The sequence below is a fragment of the Entelurus aequoreus genome, linkage group LG19, assembly GCF_033978785.1.
Source record: "Entelurus aequoreus isolate RoL-2023_Sb linkage group LG19, RoL_Eaeq_v1.1, whole genome shotgun sequence".
Classification (NCBI taxonomy): Eukaryota; Metazoa; Chordata; class Actinopteri; order Syngnathiformes; family Syngnathidae; genus Entelurus; species Entelurus aequoreus.
The window spans coordinates 47,261,579-47,283,563 of NC_084749.1; the positions used below are offsets into that span (position 1 = coordinate 47,261,579).

At 39.9% G+C, this 21,985-nt stretch overlaps 1 protein-coding gene across 7 annotated transcripts in view; it reads left to right on the forward strand.

The window, feature by feature from the left end:
- Positions 1 to 785: 785 nt before the first annotated feature.
- fxr1 (FMR1 autosomal homolog 1) overlaps positions 786 to 21,985 on the forward strand; it is a 41,187-nt gene continuing 19,987 nt past the window's right edge. For all 7 annotated transcript variants that reach the window (XM_062028605.1, XM_062028607.1, XM_062028606.1 and 4 more), the window contains exons 1-9: positions 786 to 889; positions 10,952 to 11,004; positions 11,097 to 11,190; positions 14,288 to 14,359; positions 14,838 to 14,986; positions 16,830 to 16,923; positions 17,103 to 17,219; positions 17,303 to 17,473; positions 21,226 to 21,304. In XM_062028605.1, coding sequence (XP_061884589.1) covers positions 839 to 889; positions 10,952 to 11,004; positions 11,097 to 11,190; positions 14,288 to 14,359; positions 14,838 to 14,986; positions 16,830 to 16,923; positions 17,103 to 17,219; positions 17,303 to 17,473; positions 21,226 to 21,304 — 880 coding nt within the window. In that variant the 5' untranslated portion in view covers positions 786 to 838. The remainder of the gene's footprint in view (positions 890 to 10,951; positions 11,005 to 11,096; positions 11,191 to 14,287; positions 14,360 to 14,837; positions 14,987 to 16,829; positions 16,924 to 17,102; positions 17,220 to 17,302; positions 17,474 to 21,225; positions 21,305 to 21,985) is intronic.

Sequence of the window (21,985 nt, forward strand, 5' to 3'; positions counted from 1 at the left end):
AGAGTATATATATGTCTTGTGTTTATTTACTGTTTTAGTCATTCCCAGCTGAATATCAGGTCCCACCCGCCTCTCACAGCATCTTCCCTATCTGAATCACTTCCACTGCATGCCCTCTAGTCCTTCACTCTCACTTTCCTCATCCACAAATCTTTCATCCTCGCTCAAATTAATGGGGAAATCGTCGCTTTCTCGGTCCGAATCGCTCTCGCTGCTGGTGGCCATGATTGTAAACAATGTGCAAATGTGAGGAGCTCCACAACCGGTGACGTCACGCGCATATCGTCTGCTACTTCCGGTACAGGCAAGCCTTTTTTTTATCAGCGACCAAAAGTTGCGAACTTTATCGTCGATGTTCTCTACTAAAGCCTTTCAGCAAAAATATGGCAATATCATGAAATGATCAAGTATGACACATAGAATGGACCTGCTGTCCCCGTTTAAATAAGAAAATCACATTTCAGTAGGCCTTTATATATGTATTCTGATATATGTTCTTCACAGAAAATGAGCCAAAGTCAGTGAGTCTCAGTTTGAAAAATTAATTAATTGTATCATTTTTCTTTTAATAAAAAATGAAAACGGGTCCCACAGACCCGAACACCACACAAGGTTTTTGTGGCGTTCACTGTTGTTGCTTTTTTTTTTAAACTCTTCTACTTCAACACCCGCGCAACTAGCTTCTTTTCTATCAACACATATCTGCTGTTATTTATTAATATGTGATTATTGAGGTGAAAAAGGGTAGTAAAAGTGCTGCCAAAGAGCAGGACGTGAAATAAACATCGTTGGCGCTTTAAGCAGCACCTGTCGTCCCAGCATCCTTTGCGCGTCCAACATGGAGGAACTGGAGGTGGAGGTCCGTGGCTCTAACGGAGCTTATTACAAGGTAAATACTGCCTTATCGTGACCGTGCGTAACCTCGTCGCATTCATGCATTTGGTCGGGACATCTTGGAAGGTGCCTGCGCTTTTCAGACGACGTCTAAGCCGCCCGAGTGCTGGCTAGTAACCCCTGTTAGCCCCGCTAGCAACAGCTAGCCGGCTAAGCTAACGTTGATGCCGAGTCTTCGCCACTTCTTCCCACAGCTAGCCTAAAAATGTAATTTGATGTTGTATATTGTTGCAAATTGTAGTAATAGTAGTGCAACATTGCTGTCGCGTAATCCTTTGTGGATGTTTTTTTTTTTTTTTAAGTACATGTTTTTAGTTACTTAACTTATTAACTGACGTCAAGGAATGACGTCACAGAGAGTTTCGACGTGTTGCTGCCTAATATTTTATTTTGTAGTCTTATTTATTTGACCGAGTGTTTTAATATCCATGAAGCATAATGCTTTAACAACGAGCCCAGTGAGTGAAGTTAAGCGCTCTCCCGCCGCCATTGTCGTCTATTATTTGATACTTCATCATGCCGAAGCTATTTGTTTTTTTGTTTTTTTTGCTATGAGCCAGTTGTTCCTTGTCAGTCATGAGCAGCTGACGGAAGAGGAGTGGCTCCCTGATACTGAAACCTTAAATGCTATTTCCAGTCAGCTTAAAAGCACTTTCTTGTTACCCATCTTCCGTGTCACCCACCTACTGTATTTCCATCTGATCTTTTTTCGGCTCCAACGAGCCATTAATGAGCCACACAGGATATCGATTTAAGTGAAGTTTTATGTTTGCAATTAAGAAACACACATTTTTCAGACTTGAGACTAGAATGTCACACTAATTAATGTTCATTTGACGTAATATTTTAAAAAGTTAAAGTTAAAGTACCAATGATTGTCACACACACACACACACACACACACACACACACACACACACACACACACTAGGTGTCACACACACACACACACACACACACACACACACACACACACACACACACACACACACACACTAGGTGTGGCGAAATTATTCTCTTCATTTGACCCATCACCCTTGTTCACCCCCTGGGAGGTGAGGGGAGCAGTGAGCAGCAGCGGTGGCCGCACCCGGGAATCATTTTTGGTGATTAAACCCTCAATTCCAACCCTTAAAGCTGAGTGCCAAGCAGGGGAGGTAATGGGTTCCATTTTTATAGTCTTTGGTATGACTCGGCCGGGGTTTGAACTCACAACCTACCGATCTCAGGGCGGACACTCTAACCACTAGACCGGTGTTTTTCAACCACTGTGCCGCGACACACTAGTGTGCCATGAGATACAGTCTGGTGTGCCGTGGGAGGTTATGTAATTTCACTCAATTGGGTTAAAAATATTTTTTGCAAACCAGTAATTATAATCCGCAAATGTGCCGTTGTTGAGTGTCTGTGCTGTCTAGAGCTCGGCAGAGTAACCGTGTAATACTCTTCCATATCAGTAGGTGGCAGCAGGTAGCACATGCTTTGTGGATGTCTGGAACATGGTTCGTCATGTTCACAATATGTAAATAGGTAAAAATGTATCTAACACTTAAACCAAAAATAAACAAAAGGGGAGTGCCGCTAAAAAAAGGCATTGAAGTTTAGGGAAGGCTATGCAAAACGAAACTAAAACTGAACTGGCTGCAAAGTAAACAAAAACAGAATGCTGGACGACAGCAAAGACTTACAGTGATTGGAGCAGACGGCTTCCACAAAGTACATCCGTAGATGACATGACACTCCAGTGTTTCCCATAAACTGCCAAGATACCTGTGGCGGTGGGGGCGTGGCTATGGGCGTGGTCACCATGACATCATCGAGTAATTTGCATAATTTAGTACAATGATATGATTTTCTCTAAAAAGGCTCAAAAAATTTATACTTAATAATTAATAATAACAGTTTTGTTTTAAACGTCCGTCCATCCATCCATCCATTTTACAATATAATTACAACACTTTATGTACATATTTATATACAGATTTGAACAATAAGTTATTCACTGAAATATATTTATTAATTGTGGTTCTTACAAAAAATATATCTTATAAAATATAAAAGCTAAAATGTCTCTTAAAGCTCTGCCCCTTTAATTAGTGCATACTAAATAATTTAACTTTAGCCTACTACTACAACCATATTATTTACCAGCAACATAAAGTGAAACAGAGGCAGAGGTGTCCTGCCACAGTCAGTAACAAATAAACAGAAAATAGTAGTGGTCAAATACAAATAAGGCAACAAGAGAAGTATCCTACACTTCTCTTTTGTAAAGTAAATCTGAACAGCCTATATGGGCATCTACATCAACTATATGATTTGCCTGAGGAGCTGGACAGGACAAAAAAATCAATAACAATTATTTGTGGCGGACGTAATTCTTTTGTGGCGGGCCGCCACAAATAAATGAATGTTTGGGAAACACTGCAGTAGGTGGCAGCAGGTAGCACATGCTTTGTGGATGTCGGGAACATGGTTCGTTGTGATCACAATAGGTAAATAGGTAAAAAGGTATCTAACACTTAAACCAAAAATAAACAAAAGGGGAGTGCCGCTAAGAAAAGGCATTGAAGTTTAGGGAAGGCTATGCAAAACGAAACTAAAACTGAACTGGCTGCAAAGTAAACAAAAACAGAATGCTGGACGACAGTAAAGACTTACAGCGATTGGAGCAGACGGCTTCCACAAAGTACATCCGTAGATGACATGACACTCAACAATGTCCTCACATAGAATTATAGCGTCCGCACAACTTAAAGGCCTACTGAAATGAATTTTTTTTATTTAAACGGGGATAGCAGATCTATTCTATGTGTCATACTTGATCATTTCGCGATATTGCCATATTTTTGCTGAAAGGATTTAGTATAGAACAGGGGTCGGCAACCCGCGGCTCCGGAGCCGCATGCGGCTCCTTGACCACTCTGATGCGGCTCAGCTACATGCATGCCGACCCCCTCGATTTTCCCAGGAGACTTATGGATGTCAGTGTCTCTCATAGACTACTCCCAGGGAAAAATAACCCTATTAACACTCTAATTACTGTATAAAGGGCGTGCCCAAATTGCACTGCAGTAATTGTCCTCTATAGCATTTACTTACAGCGTGCCAGGCCAGCCACATGTTGCATGTTGTTATTACTTGCACACACAGGAGACAGCAAAGCATAGTTACTCATCAGCCACACAGCTTACACTGACGGTAGCCGTATCAAACAACTTTAACATTGTTACGTTACAAATATGCGCCACACTGTGAACCCACACCAAAAAAGAATGAAAAACACATTTCTGGAGAACATCCCACTGTAACACAACATAAACACAACACAACCATTACCCAGAATCCCATGCAGTCCTAACTCTTCCGGTCTACATTATACACCCCGCTACCACCAAATCCCCCCACACATCAACCCCCCCCCCCCCTCTTCGTGGTTGGTTGAGCGGAAGAGTTAGGGCTGCATGGGATTCTGGGTATTGGTACCGTCAGTGTAAGATGTGTGGCTGCTGACTTGGTAGCCTTGCTGTCTCTTACGTGAGCAAGCTAAAGCTGCATTCCACTTGTGACCGAGCAGGTACACTGATTGTGCAGACTGTAGAGGGCGTCAAATGCAGTGTCACCACACTCTGATATTCGGTAGTCTCCCGGGAAAAATGAGAGGGTTGGCAAGTGTGACGCAAGCGACATTCATCCATAACTCGCGGGCTGCACTAACATCAAATTCCCACATTAAAGTGCGTGCCGGTGCGTGTGTCTGAGACCCCTGGTTAACATAGCACAAAGCATGTAAGCTTTGTATGCGGTGTTTTTCATTTTAAATTTAAAATTTTTTTTTGTGGCTCCCATTACTTTCTTTAATGTGTGAAACTTGCCAAAATGGCTCTTTGAGTGGTAAAGGTTGCCGACCCCTGGTATAGAACAACGACGATAAAGATTGCAACTTTTGGTATCTGATAAAAAAAAGGCTTGACCCTACCGGAAGTAGCGTGACGTAGTCAGTTGAACATATACGCAAAGTTCCCTATTGTTTACAATGATGGCCGCATGAAGTGAGAGAGATTCGGACCGAGAAAGCGACAATTTCCCCATTAATTTGAGCGAGGATGAAAGATTTGTGGATGAGTAAAGTGCAAGTGAAGGACTAGTGGGGAGTTGAAGCTATTCAGATAGGGAAGATGCTGTGAGAGCCGGGGGTGACCTGATATTCAGCTGGGAATGACTACAACAGTAAATAAACACAAGACATATATATACTCTATTAGCCACAACACAACCAGGCTTATATTTAACATGCCACAAATTAATCCTGCATAAAAACACCTGCGTGTTTGTTATGCTAGATCCTAGCTCCTCTGCTAGCTCCTAGCTCCATAGAACACGCCAATACAATTCAAACACCTGATCAACACACACAATCACTCAGCCCAAAAGACCGTTCACCTAACCCAAGGTTCATAAAGCTTATATATTTTTAAAAAGTTACGTACGTGACGCGCACATGCGGTCAAGCTATCAAATGTTTAGCAGCCAAGGCTGCATACTCACAGTACCTGATATTCAGCTGGGAATGACTACAAAGTAAATAAACACAAGACATATATATACTCTATTAGCCACAACACAACCAGGCTTATATTTAATATGCCACAAATTAATCCTGCATAATAACACCTGCGTGTTTGTTATGCTAGCTCCTAGCTCTTAGCTCCTCTGCTAGCTCCTAGCTCCATAGAACACGCCAATACAATTCAAACACCTGATCAACACACACAATCACTCAGCCCAAAAGACCGTTCACCTAACCCAAGGTTCATAAAGCTTATATATTTTTAAAAAGTTACGTACGTGACGCGCACGTACGGTACGGTACGTGTTATGCTAGCTCCTAGCTCCTATGCTAGCTCCTAGCTCCATAGAACACGCCAATACAATTCAAACACCTGATCAACACACACAATCACTCAGCCCAAAAGACCGTTCACCTAACCCAAGGTTCATAAAGCTTATATATTTTAAAAAAGTTACGTACATACGCAAAAAAATGTTGCGCACATACGGTCAAGCAAACAAATGTTTAGAAGCCAAAGCTGCATACTCACAGTAGCACGTCTGCGTCTTTGTCATCCAAATCAAAGTAATCCTGGTAAGAGTCTGTGTTGTCCCAGTTCTCTACAGGCGTCTGTGTATCGAAGTCAAAAGTCCTCCTGGTTACAGTCTCTGTTATCCGAGTTCTTCCATCTTGACGGCATCTTTCGGGAATGTAAACAAAGAAGCGCCGGCTGTGTACTGTTGTGGCTGACTACGTTCGAAAAATACGTCCATTTCGCACCGACAACTTTCTTCTTTGCTTGCCCAGCTTCCTTCTCCATAATGCAATGAACATGATTGAAACAGATTCACGAACACAGATGTCCAGAATACTGTGGAATTATGAAATGAAAACAGAGCTTTTTCGTATTGGCTTCAATGTGGAAGGCATACCCGTGTTCGCCGGTCTACGTCACGCGCATACGTCATCCTCAGAGGCGTTTCGAACCGGAAGTTTAGCGGCAAATTTAAAATGTCACTTTATAAGTTAACCCGGCCGTATTGGCATGTGTTATAATGTTAAGATTTCATCATTGATATATAAACTATCAGACTGCGTGGTCGGTAGTAGTGGGTTTCAGTAGGCCTTTAAATAGTCTTGATTGCAAAAACAAAGCAGGTACGGGGAATAGCGTCCAAGGAAGACATTAAAACTGCTACAGGAAAATACCGCCAAAACAGGAAAAGCCACCAAAATAGGAGCGCAAGACAATAACTAAAACACTACACACAGGAAAACACCAAAAAACTCAAAATAAGTCAGGGGGTGATGTGACAGGTGGTGACAGTACACCTACTTTGAGAAAAGAACTATAGTGATGCATGCTTGGTTATGGTTTGAAGTCATATCCAACAATTGCGAAAACAACTTTTTATTGTCAATATCGGCTACTGAGTTTCATCTTTAATGTTTACTGCTGGTGGTGTGCCTCAGAATTTTTTCAATGAAAAAAATTGTGCCTTGGCTCTGAAAAGGTTGAAAAACACTGCACTAGACCACTGATAATGGACTATATTAGGGTTGTACGTTATAGTACCGCGGTACTAATTAATCATTTTCGAAGTCACGTCGAGTCATTGCTGGTTTACGAGCAGACGAGCATTTTCGGCAGTGCACAATCACGGAGTACTTACAAACAGACACAGTGTGTAGACCAGTGGTTCTCAATTGGGGGTACGCGTACCCCTGGGGGTACTTGAAGGTATGCCAAGGGGTACGTGAGATTTTTTTTAAATGTCTGTCAAAAAGAACTGTGAAAATAAATGCAACAATGCAATATTCAGTGTTGACAGCTAGATTTTTTGTGGACATGATCCATAAATATTGATGTTAAAGATTAATTTTTTTGTGAAGAAATGTTTAGAATTAAGTTCATGAATCCAGATGGATCTCTATTAGAATCCCCAAAGTGGGCACTTTAAGTTGATGATTACTTCTATGTGTAGAAATCTTTATTTATAATTGAATCACTTGTTTATTTTTCAACAAGTTTTTAGTTATTTTTATATATTTTTTTCCAAATAGTTCAAGAAAGACCACAACAAATGAGCAATATTTTGCACTGTTATACAATTTAATAAATCAGAAACTGATGACATAGTGCTGTATTTTACTTCTTTATCTCTTTTTTTCAACCAAAAATGCTTTGCTCTGATTAGGGGGTACTTGAATTAAAAAAATGTTCACAGGGGGTACATCACTGAAAAAAGGTTGAGAACCACTGGTGTAGACAGAAAAGGGAGAACGGACGCATTTTGGCTTAAAAACTAAAGACAAAGGTGAAGTTATTACACTGAAACGCCCTCAGGAAGAGATGCTTTAAGACAGTGGTCCCCAACCTTTTTGTAGCTGCGGACCGGTCAACGCTGGAAAATTTGTCCCACGGACCGGGTGGGGTATTTTTTATTTTATTTTTTATTTTTTTTTATAAAGAAGTTCAATCATGTGTGCTTACGGACTGTATCCCTGCAGACTGTATTGATCTATATTGATATATAATGTATATATTGTGTTTTTTATGTTGTTTTAATTAAAAAAATGTTTTTAATTTTTTTTAATACATTTTTTTTTTTTTACATTTCTTGTACCAATCGGTCCGCGGCCCGGTGGTTGGGGACCACTGCTTTAAGACATGGCTCACTAGCTAGCGGCTAACGTCCAGCCGCCGTCAGCAGTGTTTTAGCTACTTCTAAATCACTAATCCTCATCTCCATGGCGACAAATAAATTACGTTTCTTACAAGTATCATCCCTGCAGGACGAGGAATAGCTAAACATGCTTCACTACACGTAGCTCACCAGCGTCACAATGTAAACAAACACCATGGGTGGATCTACACCTGACATCCACTGTAATGATATCGAGTACAGGCATGTATCTAGTCGATACTACTATGATTACGTCGATTATTTTTGTCATCACAACTAGGGCTGGGCGATATGGCCTTTTATTAATATCTCAATATTTTTAGGCCATGTCACAATACACAATATATATCTCAATATTTTGCCTTAGCCTTGAATGAACACTTGATGCATATAATCACAGCAGTATGATGATTCTATGTGTCTGCATTAAAACATTCTTCTTCATACTGCATTAATATATGCTCATTTTAAACTTTCATGCAGAGAGGGAAATCACAACTAAGTCAATTTACTAAAACTGTATTTAGCTGAGATAGGCTCCAGCGACCCCAAAAGGGACAAGCGGTAGAAAATGGATGGATGGATGTATTTATTAAACAGTTATTAAGCAGTGGCACAAACATTCATGTAATTTCCAAAACAGAAAGTGCAAGATTGTCAGAGACATTTTAAAACAAGCTATTAGTGCACTTTTGTGCATGATGTCACTAAGATGACATATCAAAACAACACTAAATTAAAGTGCACTTTTTGTACAGAACGCCACTACAATAGTTTAAAACAAATAAAGTGCTCTTTTGTGCATGATGTCACCCAAGATATTTCAATAAGTGTCAAATAAAAATGAGCTGCATAATAGGAAATCAAATAGTGTATGTCCTTCGCTATGTGGTAGGTTCCTGCGGACGTTATCTCCTTCTGTTGTTGACTATTTTTTTCATACGGTGTTGATCTGGAAATGGTTGCTTGGGCATTTTGTTGGTGTGGCACCGGCCGAGATGTTGACATGTGGAGTTTCAAGCACTCTTCATTCTCTAGCGAGTGACTTTTAAAATGATGCAACAAATTAGTAGAGCTGCTACTTTTTGTAGCAACGCTTTTGCCGCATACTTGACATATTACGGTTGTCTGTTCAACATCTTTCCGCTTGAAGCCAAACCACCGCCAGACGATGGACCCCCTGCTGTTTTTCTTGGGAATTAATTCTTCCTTCATTTGTTACCAGATTCACACCTTCTCTCTCTCGTATTACCACTCGCACTGCACTGCTAGCATCACAGCTAACTTTACCATGCTGCTACCTCTCTGCTCTGCGAAGGCGTGTGACGTTGCACACGTGACAGTATGTGACGTTTGTAAGAAGGTGCGCTTGTTTTATGTCTCTGTGAGAAGCAAATACAAGAAAGAGTGAGAAACGGCTATAGTGTAATGCCCGCAGCTAAAAGCAACTGTGTGACAACGTATACTCGAATATCACGATATAGTCATTTCTATATCGCACAGAGACAAACTCGCAATATATCCATTATATTCGATGTATCGCCCAGCCCTAATCACAACATGGGGCGGTATAGCTCGGTTGGTAGAGCGGCCGTGCCAGCAACTTGAGGGTTGCAGGTTCGATCCCCGCTTCCGCCATCCTAGTCACTGCCGTTGTGTCCTTGGGCAAGACACTTTACCCACCTGCTCCCAGTGCCACCCACACTGGTTTGAATGTAACTTAGATATTGGGTTTCACTATGTAAAGCGCTTTGAGTCACTTGAGAAAAAGCGCTATATAAATGTAATTCACTTCACTTCACATCTTCTTTCGTTTTTTCAAAATGTATATTATGTTTATAAACTCAGGAAATATGTCCCTGGACACATGAGGACTTTGAATATGACCAATGTATGATCCTGTAACTACTTGGTATCGGATTGATACTCAAATTTGTGGTATCATCCAAAACTAATGTAAAGTATCAAACAACAGAAGAATAAGTGATTATTACATTTTAACAGAAGTTTAGATAGAACATGTTAAAAGAGAAAGTAAGCAGATATTAACAGTAAATGACCAAGTAGATAAATAATAAATTTTCAACCACTTGTCCTTAATAATTTTGACAAAATAATAGAATGATAAATGACACAATATGTTACTGCATATGTCAACAGACTAATTAGGAGCCTCTGTTTGTTTACTTACTACTAAAAGACAAGATGTCTTATGTTCACTATTGTATTTAAGGACTTAATTGCAATAAGAAACATATGTTTAATGTACCCTAAGATTTTTTCTTAAAATAAAACCAAAAAAGCTATTTTTTTGTGGTCCCCTTGATTTAGAAAAGTACAGACAAGTATCAAAATTATATATATATATATATATATATAAATAAATAAATAAATAAAATTAGCAGCATAATAGGAAATCAAATAGTGTATGTCCTTCGCTATGTGGTAGGTTCCTGCGTTATCTCCTTCTGTTGTTGTTGTTGACTATTTTTTTCATACGGTGGCTTGGGCATTTTGTTGGTGTGGCACCGGCCTCTATATATATATATATATGTATATATATATATTTATATATATATATACATATATATATATATATATATATGTATATAATTTTTTTTTCAGGTTTTTTGATCACACCAATATAAAATGAATGGTACATTTTATTTATTCAAATGATGCCTTTATTTAAAAGTCCCACGGGGTATTTTGATCAGCTTGTTGTGTATTATTTAAATCTTCAGTCAGTTATGTTTGTTTGTTTTTAATGTTCTTGTTGAATAACTTACAGTATTCTTGTCTGTTTCTATTTTAAAAGGGCTTAGTCAAAGATATTCACAATGATTCACTCACAATTGCCTTTGAGAACAAGTAAGTATTTGCTCTCCCTCAGCAATAAATGTCCCTTTCCATTTAAAAAACAATACTGAACTATTGTATCATGATCATTTCCTTGATTTTAGTTGGCAACCAGAACGCCAAGTGCCCTTCACTGATGTCAGGATGCCACCTCCTGCTGATGCCCCGAAGGAGATTAAGGAGGGTGAGGAGGTGGAGGTATGGATGATCTACTCAGAGGAACTGCACTTTTTTGGAATGTTGCCTATCTTTTTTTGTTGTTGTAGGATTTTAAAGATGATAAACGCTTGGAAGATGCGGCTAATGGGAGCCATCTTTGTAGCCTTCAAAGCCCTCCAAAACAACTTCAAAACCCTCCAACGTTTTACATACACACTGCAAGTATATATACAGTACAGGCCAAAAGTTTGGACACACCTTCTCATTGAATACATTTTCTTTATTTTCATGACTATTTACATTGTGGATTGTCACTGAAGGCATCTAAACTATGAATGAACACATGTGGAGTTATGTACTTAACATAAAAAGGTGAAATAACTGAAAACATGTCTTATATTCTAGTTCCTTCAAAATAGCCACCCTTTGCTCTGATTACTTCTTTGCACACTCTTGGCATTCTCTCGATGCTCTACAAGAGGTAGTCACCTGAAATGGTTTTCACTTCACAGGTGTCATAGTTTTGATGGCTTCAGTGACAATCTACAATAGTCATGAAAATTAAGAAAACGCATTGAAATGAGAAGGTGTGTCCAAACTTTTGGCCTGTACTGTATATATGTATTGACTTTCCAATCATTTCTACAAGTCTTATTTTTGTGTTATAGCGTGATTGGAGCACATACTTGTTGGTCACAAAAAACATTCATGAAGTTTGGTTCTTTTATGAATTTATAAGGAGTCTACTGAAAACGTGACCAAATCTGCTTGGTCAAAAGTATACATACAGCAATGTTAATATTTGCCACCTTTACATATCCCATGGCAAGTTTCACTGCAATAACGCTCTTGGTAGCCATCCACAAGCTTCTGGTTGAATTTTTGACCACTCCTCTTGACAAAATTGGTGCAGCTCAGCTAAATTTGTTGGTTTTCTGACATGGATTTGTTTCTTCAGCATTGTCCACATGTTCTCAATGGAGTTTAAGTCAGGACTTTTGGAAGGCCATTCTTAAACCTTAATTCTAGCCTGATTTAGCCATTCCTTTACCACTTTTGACGTGTGTTTGAGGTCATTGTCCTGTTGGAACACCCATCTGCGCCCAAGACCCAACCTCCGGGCTGATGATTTTAGGTTGTCCTGAAGAATTTGGAGGTAATCCTCCTTTTTTCATTGTCCCATTTACTCTCTGTAAAGCACCAGTTCCATTGGCAGCAAAACAGGCCCAGAGTATAATACTACCACAACTATGTTTGACGGTAGGTATGGTGTTCCTGGGATTAAAGGCCTCACCTTTTCTCCTCCAAACATATTGCTGGGTATTGTGGCCAAACAGCTCAATTTTTGTTTCATCTGAACACAAAACTTTCCTCCAGAAGGTCTTATCTTTGTCCATGTGATCAGCAGCAAACTTTAGACGAGTCTTGAAGTGTCTCTTCTGGAGCAAGGGCTTCCTTCTTGCATGGTAGCCTCTCAGTCCATGGCGATGCAAAACACGCCTGACTGGGAACACTGACACCTGTGTTCCAGCACCTTCCAATTATTTGCAGACCTGCGTTTTGGTGGTTCTCGGTTGACTCTTGATCATCTTGACCAATTTTCTCTCAGCAGCAGGTGATAGCTTGCGTTTTCTTCCTGATCGTGGCAGTGACAAAACTGTGCAATGCACTTTATACTTCCGAACAATTGTCTGCACAGTTGCTCTTGGGACCTTAAGCTGCTTTGAAATGGCTCCAAGTGACTTTCCTGACTTGTTCAAGTCAATGATTCGATTTTTCAGATCTGTGCTGAGTTCCTTTGACTTTCCCGTTGTCGCGTTTGTAACCGAGTCTTAATGACCGCATCGCATGAGCCCTGTTTAAATGGGCTCAGAGGAGTCGACAGGTGTCGTCAATCATAATCACTCACATGAAGTTAAGAGGCCATGTCATGAAGCTAATTTGATTTGATTGTAACTTTTCTACATCACCAAAATTGATAATGTATGTTGTTGTATGTATACTGTTGACCCGGCAGATTTGGTGACATTTTCAGTAGATGCATAATAAATTCATAAAAGAACCAAACTTCATGAATGTTTTTTGTGACCAACAAGTATGTACTCCAATCACTCTATCACAAAAAATAAGATGACATTGTCCTTCACAAGTGTATGTAATTTTTTGACCACGACTGTCTGTGTGTATGTATGTGTGTGTGTATATATATGTATGTATGTATGTGTGTATGTGTGTGTATATAATAAATATATATATATATATATACACACACACACACACACACACACACATACATACATACATATTTAGGGCTATATAAATAAACATTGATTGATTGATATACTGTATATATATAAATAGCGGAGCCAATGGGAGCTCCTCTATTTCACCCATAAAATCCAATACATTCTCTTTCAAAGCCGCCAGCAATACTCCATTTACATTTTGTGATTTGAGTATTAACCAAGTGTTAGAGCGCTAACGCAGACAAACTATTTACAGCGGTGTACAGTTTCAACATGATCGACTGACGAGGTGTTTCCTTGCTTCCTTGCTCCCTAAAAGTTTAATGTAGTTCATAAATCATGCATCTCACCTGGACAAAAGAATTCTGTGACGTATTCCGACAAGTTGGTACACTTCACTCTGACAGCCATTTAGGAACCGGAAATGGTGAGAACGCCCACCCCCACATTTTTTTATTGGGTTTTATGGGCGAAATAGGCTCCGTTTTAAACTGACTTTTATTTACGTTAATTTACAAGTTGGAATGCATTACAAAAAAAAATCCCTCAGTCATCATGTCGTCATGATGTGAATGATAGGCAGAATAAAAAAAAAAAAAAGTGCAGTTCCCCTTTAAAGCACATGCACGTGCATCTGCCACGAAATGAAACAACACTCATTAGTTAATAACTATTGTGTTCTGTTGTTAGGCTAAAAAAACATGACAGAAAGTTGCATATTTTGTATGACACAAACCAAAACATTCTGTTTTACCCCACACAAACGCTGAAGTTTTTAAAAGGCTGTGTTTTTCACGCCAAACATACATTTGGGTGTGGACTAGACGCCAAAACACAGAGAAAAATATACATCATGCGGACTTGACCTTAATCCTTTGTCTTCTTGACAGATCCTCTCCAGGGCCAATGACCAAGAGCCTTGTGGTTGGTGGCTGGCTAAAGTCTGCATGATGAAAGGAGATGTGAGTTTTTGTCACAAACCCTTTCTCAAGACCATCTACTGTGCTGACATAACATACACTGCTGTTGCTTTTTTTTTTTAAATGAAGTGGTACATTGTTTCCGCTATTGAAGGTTTCAAGCTTTTAATGACTGAGCAGTTATTTCATTTTAAGGGGTTGGTTAATAAAATTATATTTTTGTGTTCTATTGTAAATATAATTTAATTAGCTTGTGGTGATCTGTGTAGAATTCGCTTCACCTTCAAGGTCGGGTGGTGGGTTGTTGTTGTTACAATGTAATGGTAGGGGGAACAGTGTATGCTTGAGATTACAATATATACAAAGTCATTATTTATACAGCGCAAAATTCCCCAAAATGTAATCTCAACCCACTTTTTTTTTTACATACAATTGTATTTAGAACCAGTGATTCTCATACATTTAAAAAAAAACAACTGAACCCCTCATGAGCCTGCACTTAACCAGTGTATCTCTTCAGTTCTATGTGATCGAGTATGCAGCCTGTGATGCAACCTACAATGAGATTGTGACCTTTGAGCGCCTACGCCCAGTCAACGCGAACAAGGCAATCACGGAGAATTACTTTCACAAGTGCAGTATCCCCGTTCCTCAAGATCTACAAGAGGCGTGAGTACACCAGCATTACAAAGTCAGTGCTTGACCAGGTGTGTCCGAACTTTAAGGATTCAGGGGCCATGTTTTAATTTCAATATAAAAATAAATAAATAATAGATTTAAAAAAATAATAATTATATATATATATATTATATATATATATATATATATATATATATATATATATTAGGGTTGTACGGTATACCGGTATTAGTATAGTACCGCGATACTAATTTTCGGTACGATACCGTTTCTGAAACGTACCGGTCCTGCACCCCCCCGCGTCGAAGTCAGGTCATGTCATTGCTGGTTTACGAGCAGACGAGCATGTTCGGCGGCGCGCAATCACGGAGTACTTACAAGCAGACAGTGTGTAGACAGAAAAAAGAGAACGGACGCATTTTGGCTTAAAAACTAAAGATAAAGGTGAAGTTATAACACTGAAACGCCCTCAGGAAGAGATGCTTTAAGACTTTAGCGACTAAAGTCCATCCGCCGTCGGCAGTGTTTTAGCTACTTCTAAATCACTAATCTTTGTCTCCACGGCGACAAATAAAGTACGTTTCTTACAAGTATCATCCCTGCAGGACGAGGAATAGCTAAATATACTTCACTACACACCGTAGCTCACCGGCATCAAAATGTAAACAAACACCATGGGTGGATCGACACCTAACATCCACTGTAGGGACTTTGAATATGACCAATGTATGATCCTGTAACGACTTGGTATCGGATTGATCCCCACATTTTTGGTATCCTCCAAATCTAATGTAAAGTATCAAACAACAGAAGAATAAGTGATTATTACATTTTAACAGAAGTGTAGACAGAACATGTTAAAAGAGAAAGTAAGCAGATATTAACAGTAAATGAACAAGTAGATTAATAATACATTTTCTACCACTTGTCCTTAATAATGTTGACAACATAATAGGTAGATAAATGACACAATATGTTACTGCATATGTCAGCAGACTAAATCAGGAGCTTTTGTTTGTTTACTTATTACTAAAAGACAAGTTGTCTAGTATGTTCACTATTTTATTTAAGAACTTAACTGCAATAAGAAACATATGTTTAATGTACCATAAGATTTTTTGTTAAAATAGGGCTAATAATGCAATTTTTTTGTGGTACCCTTTATTTAGAAAAGTACCGAAATGTTTTTTGTACCGGTACCAAAATATTGGTATCGTTACAACACTCATTTTTTCATTAAATAGGCTAAACAAATCTGGGATAGTTATGCTAAGACATTTTATATATAGTTCAAGAAGACCAGCCTGCTTTTTAGCTATGTCTTATTGGTGATAAGTTGTGTCATTGTTAGTTTTGTTAGCGTCAAAGTTTAAATGTTTAAAATTAATTGTATTTTTAGAATGTCCTACCCCCAAGACACACTTTTTGACACCCTTGTCTTAGACTGATCTACTTAATATGTACTGTACAATACTTGCAGTAGGTCCCCTTTTAATTGACCTCCATTTATAATAAGGATAGTCAATTATCCACAGGTCATTAGCATTTTTGTAAACTATGTGAAATATGATTCGTCAAATGTTTGAATCAATGCAGTTCTGTTGCAATTAATTAGTACTAAATGGGTGACTATCAAAATCCAAAATGAACTAATTTAGCAAATGAATCCCTCTGCATTCCAGTAATGTTGGTATCTTTTGACAAAATGTCATTAATGCCTCACTCTGAGCACATTTACATTTACTTTAATTTCTCAGCAAGGAATCTGTAGGCTGAAGTAGCTTTTTCACACTCAGATTTTGCATTTGAATGTTGAAAGAGGTTTAACTTTGGAATCATTTGTAATATGTTGATAGTTTTTTATACATTTCAGGTGCCAGAGTGATAATGCCCATAAAGAATTTAAAAAAGCTGTGGAAGCCTGTCAAGTGTCATACTGTCCTGAGACCAGTGAGCTCATCATTGTGGTAACAAGCTTTCTTCTATTATTCTGTTACACCTTTGTCTTATTTATCTATCTTTACTGTACCTGTAATGGCATTTACATGTTATGCTACTGTACATGTAATGGTCATTATAAATAGTGATCAACACACTTATCGTAATGCAAAGATCAATAATGTTGATTCATCTGTTTCATGTGTAGTCCACCAATGAGTCAACAGTGAAGCGTGTGTCTTTGCTGAGTGACATGCACCTCCGCAGCCTCAGAACTAAGCTTCTGCTAATGTCTCGCAACCAGGAAGCCACCAAACACCTTGAGGTTTGTTGTTTCCAGGGAATTGTTTTGGGGATGCTATAGGATTAACTAATATCGACCTCACAATTGTTGCTTTTTTTGTTCAGAACTCCAGACACCTGGTGTCATCCTTCCAGGAGGAATTTACGGTGAGACCAGATTTGATGGGACTGGCCATTGGTAGCCATGGCAGTAACATTCAGCAAGCACGGAAAGTTCCAGGCGTCACCGCTATTGATTTGGATGAAGAGACTGCGACCTTTAGAATTTATGGAGAGGTAGGTTTCTGCCTGTTGTTTGTTGGGATATTCGTGACTATTAATGGGATCAGTATTGATTCAGCTAAAAATCAGGACTAAAAGTAAATGGGAAGTATATCCATCCATCCATCCATCTTCTTCCGCTTATCCGAGGTCGGGTCGCGGGGGCAGCAGCCTAAGCAGGGAAACCCAGACTTCCCTCTCCCCAGCCACTTCGTCCAGCTCCTCCCGGGGGATCCCGAGGCGTTCCCAGGCCAGCCGGGAGACATAGTCTTCCCAACCTGTCCTGGGTCTTCCCCGTGGCCTCCTACCGGTCGGACATGCCCTAAACACCTCCCTAGGGAGGCGTTCGGGTGGCATCCTGACCAGATGCCCGAACCACCTCATCTGGCTCCTCTCCATGTGGAGGAGCAGCGGCTTTACTTTGAGCCTCCCCCGGATGACAGAGCTTCTCACCCTATCTCTAAGGGAGAGCCCCGCCACCCGGCGGAGGAAACTCATTTCGGCCGCTTGTACCCGTGATCTTGTCCTTTCGGTCATAACCCAAAGCTCATGACCATAGGTGAGGATGGGAACGTAGATCGACCGGTAAATTGAGAGCTTTGCCTTCCGGCTCAGCTCCTTCTTCACCACAACGGATCGATACAGCGTCCGCATTACTGAAGACGCCGCACCGATCCGCCTGTCGATCTCACGATCCACTCTTCCCTCACTCGTGAACAAGACTCCGAGGTACTTGAACTCCTCCACTTGGGGCAGGGTCTCCTCCCCAACCCGGAGATGGCACTCCACCCTTTTCCGTGCGAAAACCATGGACTCGGACTTGAAGGTGCTGATTCTCATCCGTCGCTTCACACTCAGCTGCGAACCGATCCAGTGAGAGCTGAAGATCCTGGCCAGATGAAGCCATCAGGACCACATCGTCTGCAAAAAACAGAGACCTAATCCTGCAGCCACGCCTTGACTGCGCCTAGAAATTCTGTCCATAAAAGTTATGAACAGAATGGGTGACAAAGGGCAGCCTTGGCGGAGTCCAACCCTCACTGGAAACGTGTCCGACTTACTGCCGGCAATGCGGACCAAACTCTGGCACTGATCATACAGGGAGCGGACCGCCACAATCAGATAGTCCGATACCCCATACTCTCTGAGCACTCCCCACAGGACTTCCCGAGGGACACTGTCGAATGCCTTCTCCAAGTCCACAAAACACATGTAGACTGGTTGGGCAAACTCCCATGCACCCTCAAGGACCCTGCCGAGAGTATAGAGTTGGTCCACAGTTCCACGGCCAGGACGAAAACCACACTGTTCCTCCTGAATCCGAGGTTCGACTATCCGGCGTAGCCTCCTCTCCAGCACACCTGAATAGACCTTACCGGGAAGGCTGAGGAGTGTGATCCCACGATAGTTGGAACACACCCTCCGGTTCCCCTTCTTAAAGAGAGGAACCATGGGAAGTATAGTGATTAGGAAAAAAAACAATGCCTGTGAACTAGAGATGTCCAATAATTAGAGATGTCGGCCGATAATATCGGCCGGCCGATAAATACTTTACAATGTACCGTAATTTCCGGACTATAAGCCGCTACTTTTTCCCCTCGTTCTGGTCCCTGCGGCTTATACAAGGGTGCGGCTTATTTACGGCCTGTTCTTCTCCGACACCGACGAAGAGGATTTCGGTGGTTTTAGTACGCAGGAGGAAGACGATGACACAATGATTAAAGACTGACTTTTCATATACCGGTAGGCTGGTTATTTTGATAACGTACATGCGAGCACTTTGTATTACTTTGCACCGTTGTATTATTTGTACTCTGCACGAATGCTGTTCGCCATGTCAAAGATGTGAAAGTTTGATTGAATGATTGAAAGATTTATTGTTAATAAATTAAAGTTAAAGTACCAATGATTGTCACACACACACTAGATGTGGTGAAATTTGTCCTCTGCATTTGTCCCATCCCCTTGGGGAGCAGTGGGCAGCAGCGGCGCCGCGCCCGGGAATCATTTTGGTGATTTAACCCCCAACTCCAACCCTTTGTTGCTGAGTGCCAAGCAGGGAGGATATGGGTCCCATTTTTATAGTCTTTGGTATGACTCGGCTGGGATTTGAACTCCAACCTACCGATCTCAGGGCGGACACTCTAACCACTGGGACGCTTTGCGTTCCCAAACAGTCATGTCTGTCCCGATAATCCCCTCCGTGGTAGCAGGAACCCCTATATACTACGGTAATTACACATCAAAACCCTGCGGCTTATAGTCGGATGCGGCTTATATATGGAGCAATCTGTATTTTCCCCTAAATTTAGCTGGTGCGGCTTATAGTCAGGTGCGGCTTATAGTCCGGAAATTACGGTAATATCGGAAATTATCAGTATGTTTTTTTTTATTATCGGTATTGTTTTTTTTAAATTGATTTATTTTTTAAATTTATTAAATCAACTTAAAAAACACAAGATACACTTACAATTAGTACACCAACCCAAAATACATCCCTCCCCCATTTACACTCATTCACACTCATTCACACAAAAGGGTTGTTTCTTTCTGTTATTAATATTCTGCTTCCTACATTATATATCAATATATATCAATACAGTCTGCAAGGGATACAGTCCGTAAGCACACATGATTGTGCGTGCTGCTGGTCCACTAATAGTACTAACCTTTAACAGTTAATTTTAGTCATTTTCATTAATTACTAGTTTCTATGTAACTGTTTTTATATTGTTTTACTTTCTTTTTTATTCAAGAAAATGTTTTTAATTTACTTATCTTATTTTATTTTATTTTATTTTTAAAAAAAGACCTTATCTTCACCATACCTGGTCGTCCAAATTAGGCATAATAATGTGTTGATTCCACGACTCTATATATCTGTATCGGTTGATATCGGAATCGGTAATTAAGAGTTGGACAATATCGGATATCGGCAAAAAAGCCATTATCGGTAGGGATGTCCGATAATGGCTTTTTGCAGATAATTTTCGATATCACATTTTAAAGCATTTATCGGCCGATAATATCGGCAGTCCGATATTATCGGACATCTCTACTGTGAACATTTCCATTCCATATACACAGTACCTTTATCGTAGTATGATACAAAGTAAATGCAAATAACTTTCCCACTCTGAGTGTCAACACTGCATCCTCTCTACCCTCAGTTGAATTAACTTCAGAGTTTTTAGTTGATGTGTGTGTTTATTTTATTTTTTTACTTATTTAACAAAGTAATTCTAAACTGGTGACAGATCTTAGGGTTGCTGGTCTTTGCTTAGTTCAGCTGTGATGTTCCCGAACAGGTATGGTTTTTTGAGCTGCCCTTTTAAGTGATTAATAAAAAACGACTTGCAGTTGCGAGTCAATCATTTGCAAGCCATTATTACTTGCGTATTTCACAAAAAATGTAATATCGTGGATAAAGGTGTAAAGACCTGTGAAGCGTGCGGCGACAAGCGTCATGTGGTAGAGTGGTTAAAGTACCAATGATTGTCACACACACAAACTAGGTGTGGCGAAATTATTCTCTGCATTTGACCCATCACCCTTGATCACCCCCTGGGAAGTAAGGGGAGCAGTGGGCAGCAGCGGTGACTGCGCCAGGGAATCATTTTTGGTGATTTAACCCCCAAGTTGTCTCCTAACCTATATGTTTGTAGGTCACAATGTTGACGTTTTGTCAGATACTCCTTGAGGTGTTTTCTATATCTTGTAGAACATGGAGGTGTTGATTGTATAAAGCGGCCTAATGTTTTTTTCAGACAGCGGAAGCAGTGAAAAAGGCAAGGAACTTTCTCGAATTTCTGGAGGATTCTGTCCAAGTACCAAGAAACCTTGTTGGTATGTAAACACATATATTATTTGTAAATGTCTATTAGAACTTTGTTTTTGCAAAGTTTGACTTGTACAATACGCTCTTCACTTGCAGTTGTATTTCTATGTAATCACTATGATGTGAAATTACCTTAAAAACTAGGGATGCAAAGTTGTTGTTTTTTTCAAACCGATAGAATAACTTAATATATATACTACCGTTCAAAAGTTTGGGGTCACATTGAAATGTCCTTATTTTTGAAGGAAAAGCACTGTACTTTTCAATGAAGATAACTTTAAACTAGTCTTAACTTTAAAGAAATACACTCTATACATTGCTAATGTGGTAAATGACTATTCTAGCTGCAAATGTCTGGTTTTTGGTGCAACATCTACATAGGTGTATAGAGGCCCATTTCCAGCAACTATCACTCCAGTGTTCTAATGGTACAATTTGTTTGCTCATTGGCTCAGAAGGCTAATTGATGATTAGAAAACCCTTGTGCAATCATGTTCACACATCTGAAAACAGTCTAGCTCGTTACAGAAGCTACAAAACTGATCTTCCTTTGAGCAGATTGAGTTTCTGGAGCATCACATTTGTGGGGTCAATTAAACGCTCAAAATGGCCAGAAAAAGAGAACTTTCATCTGAAACTCGACAGTCTATTCTTGTTCTTAGAAATGAAGGCTATTCCACAAAATTGTT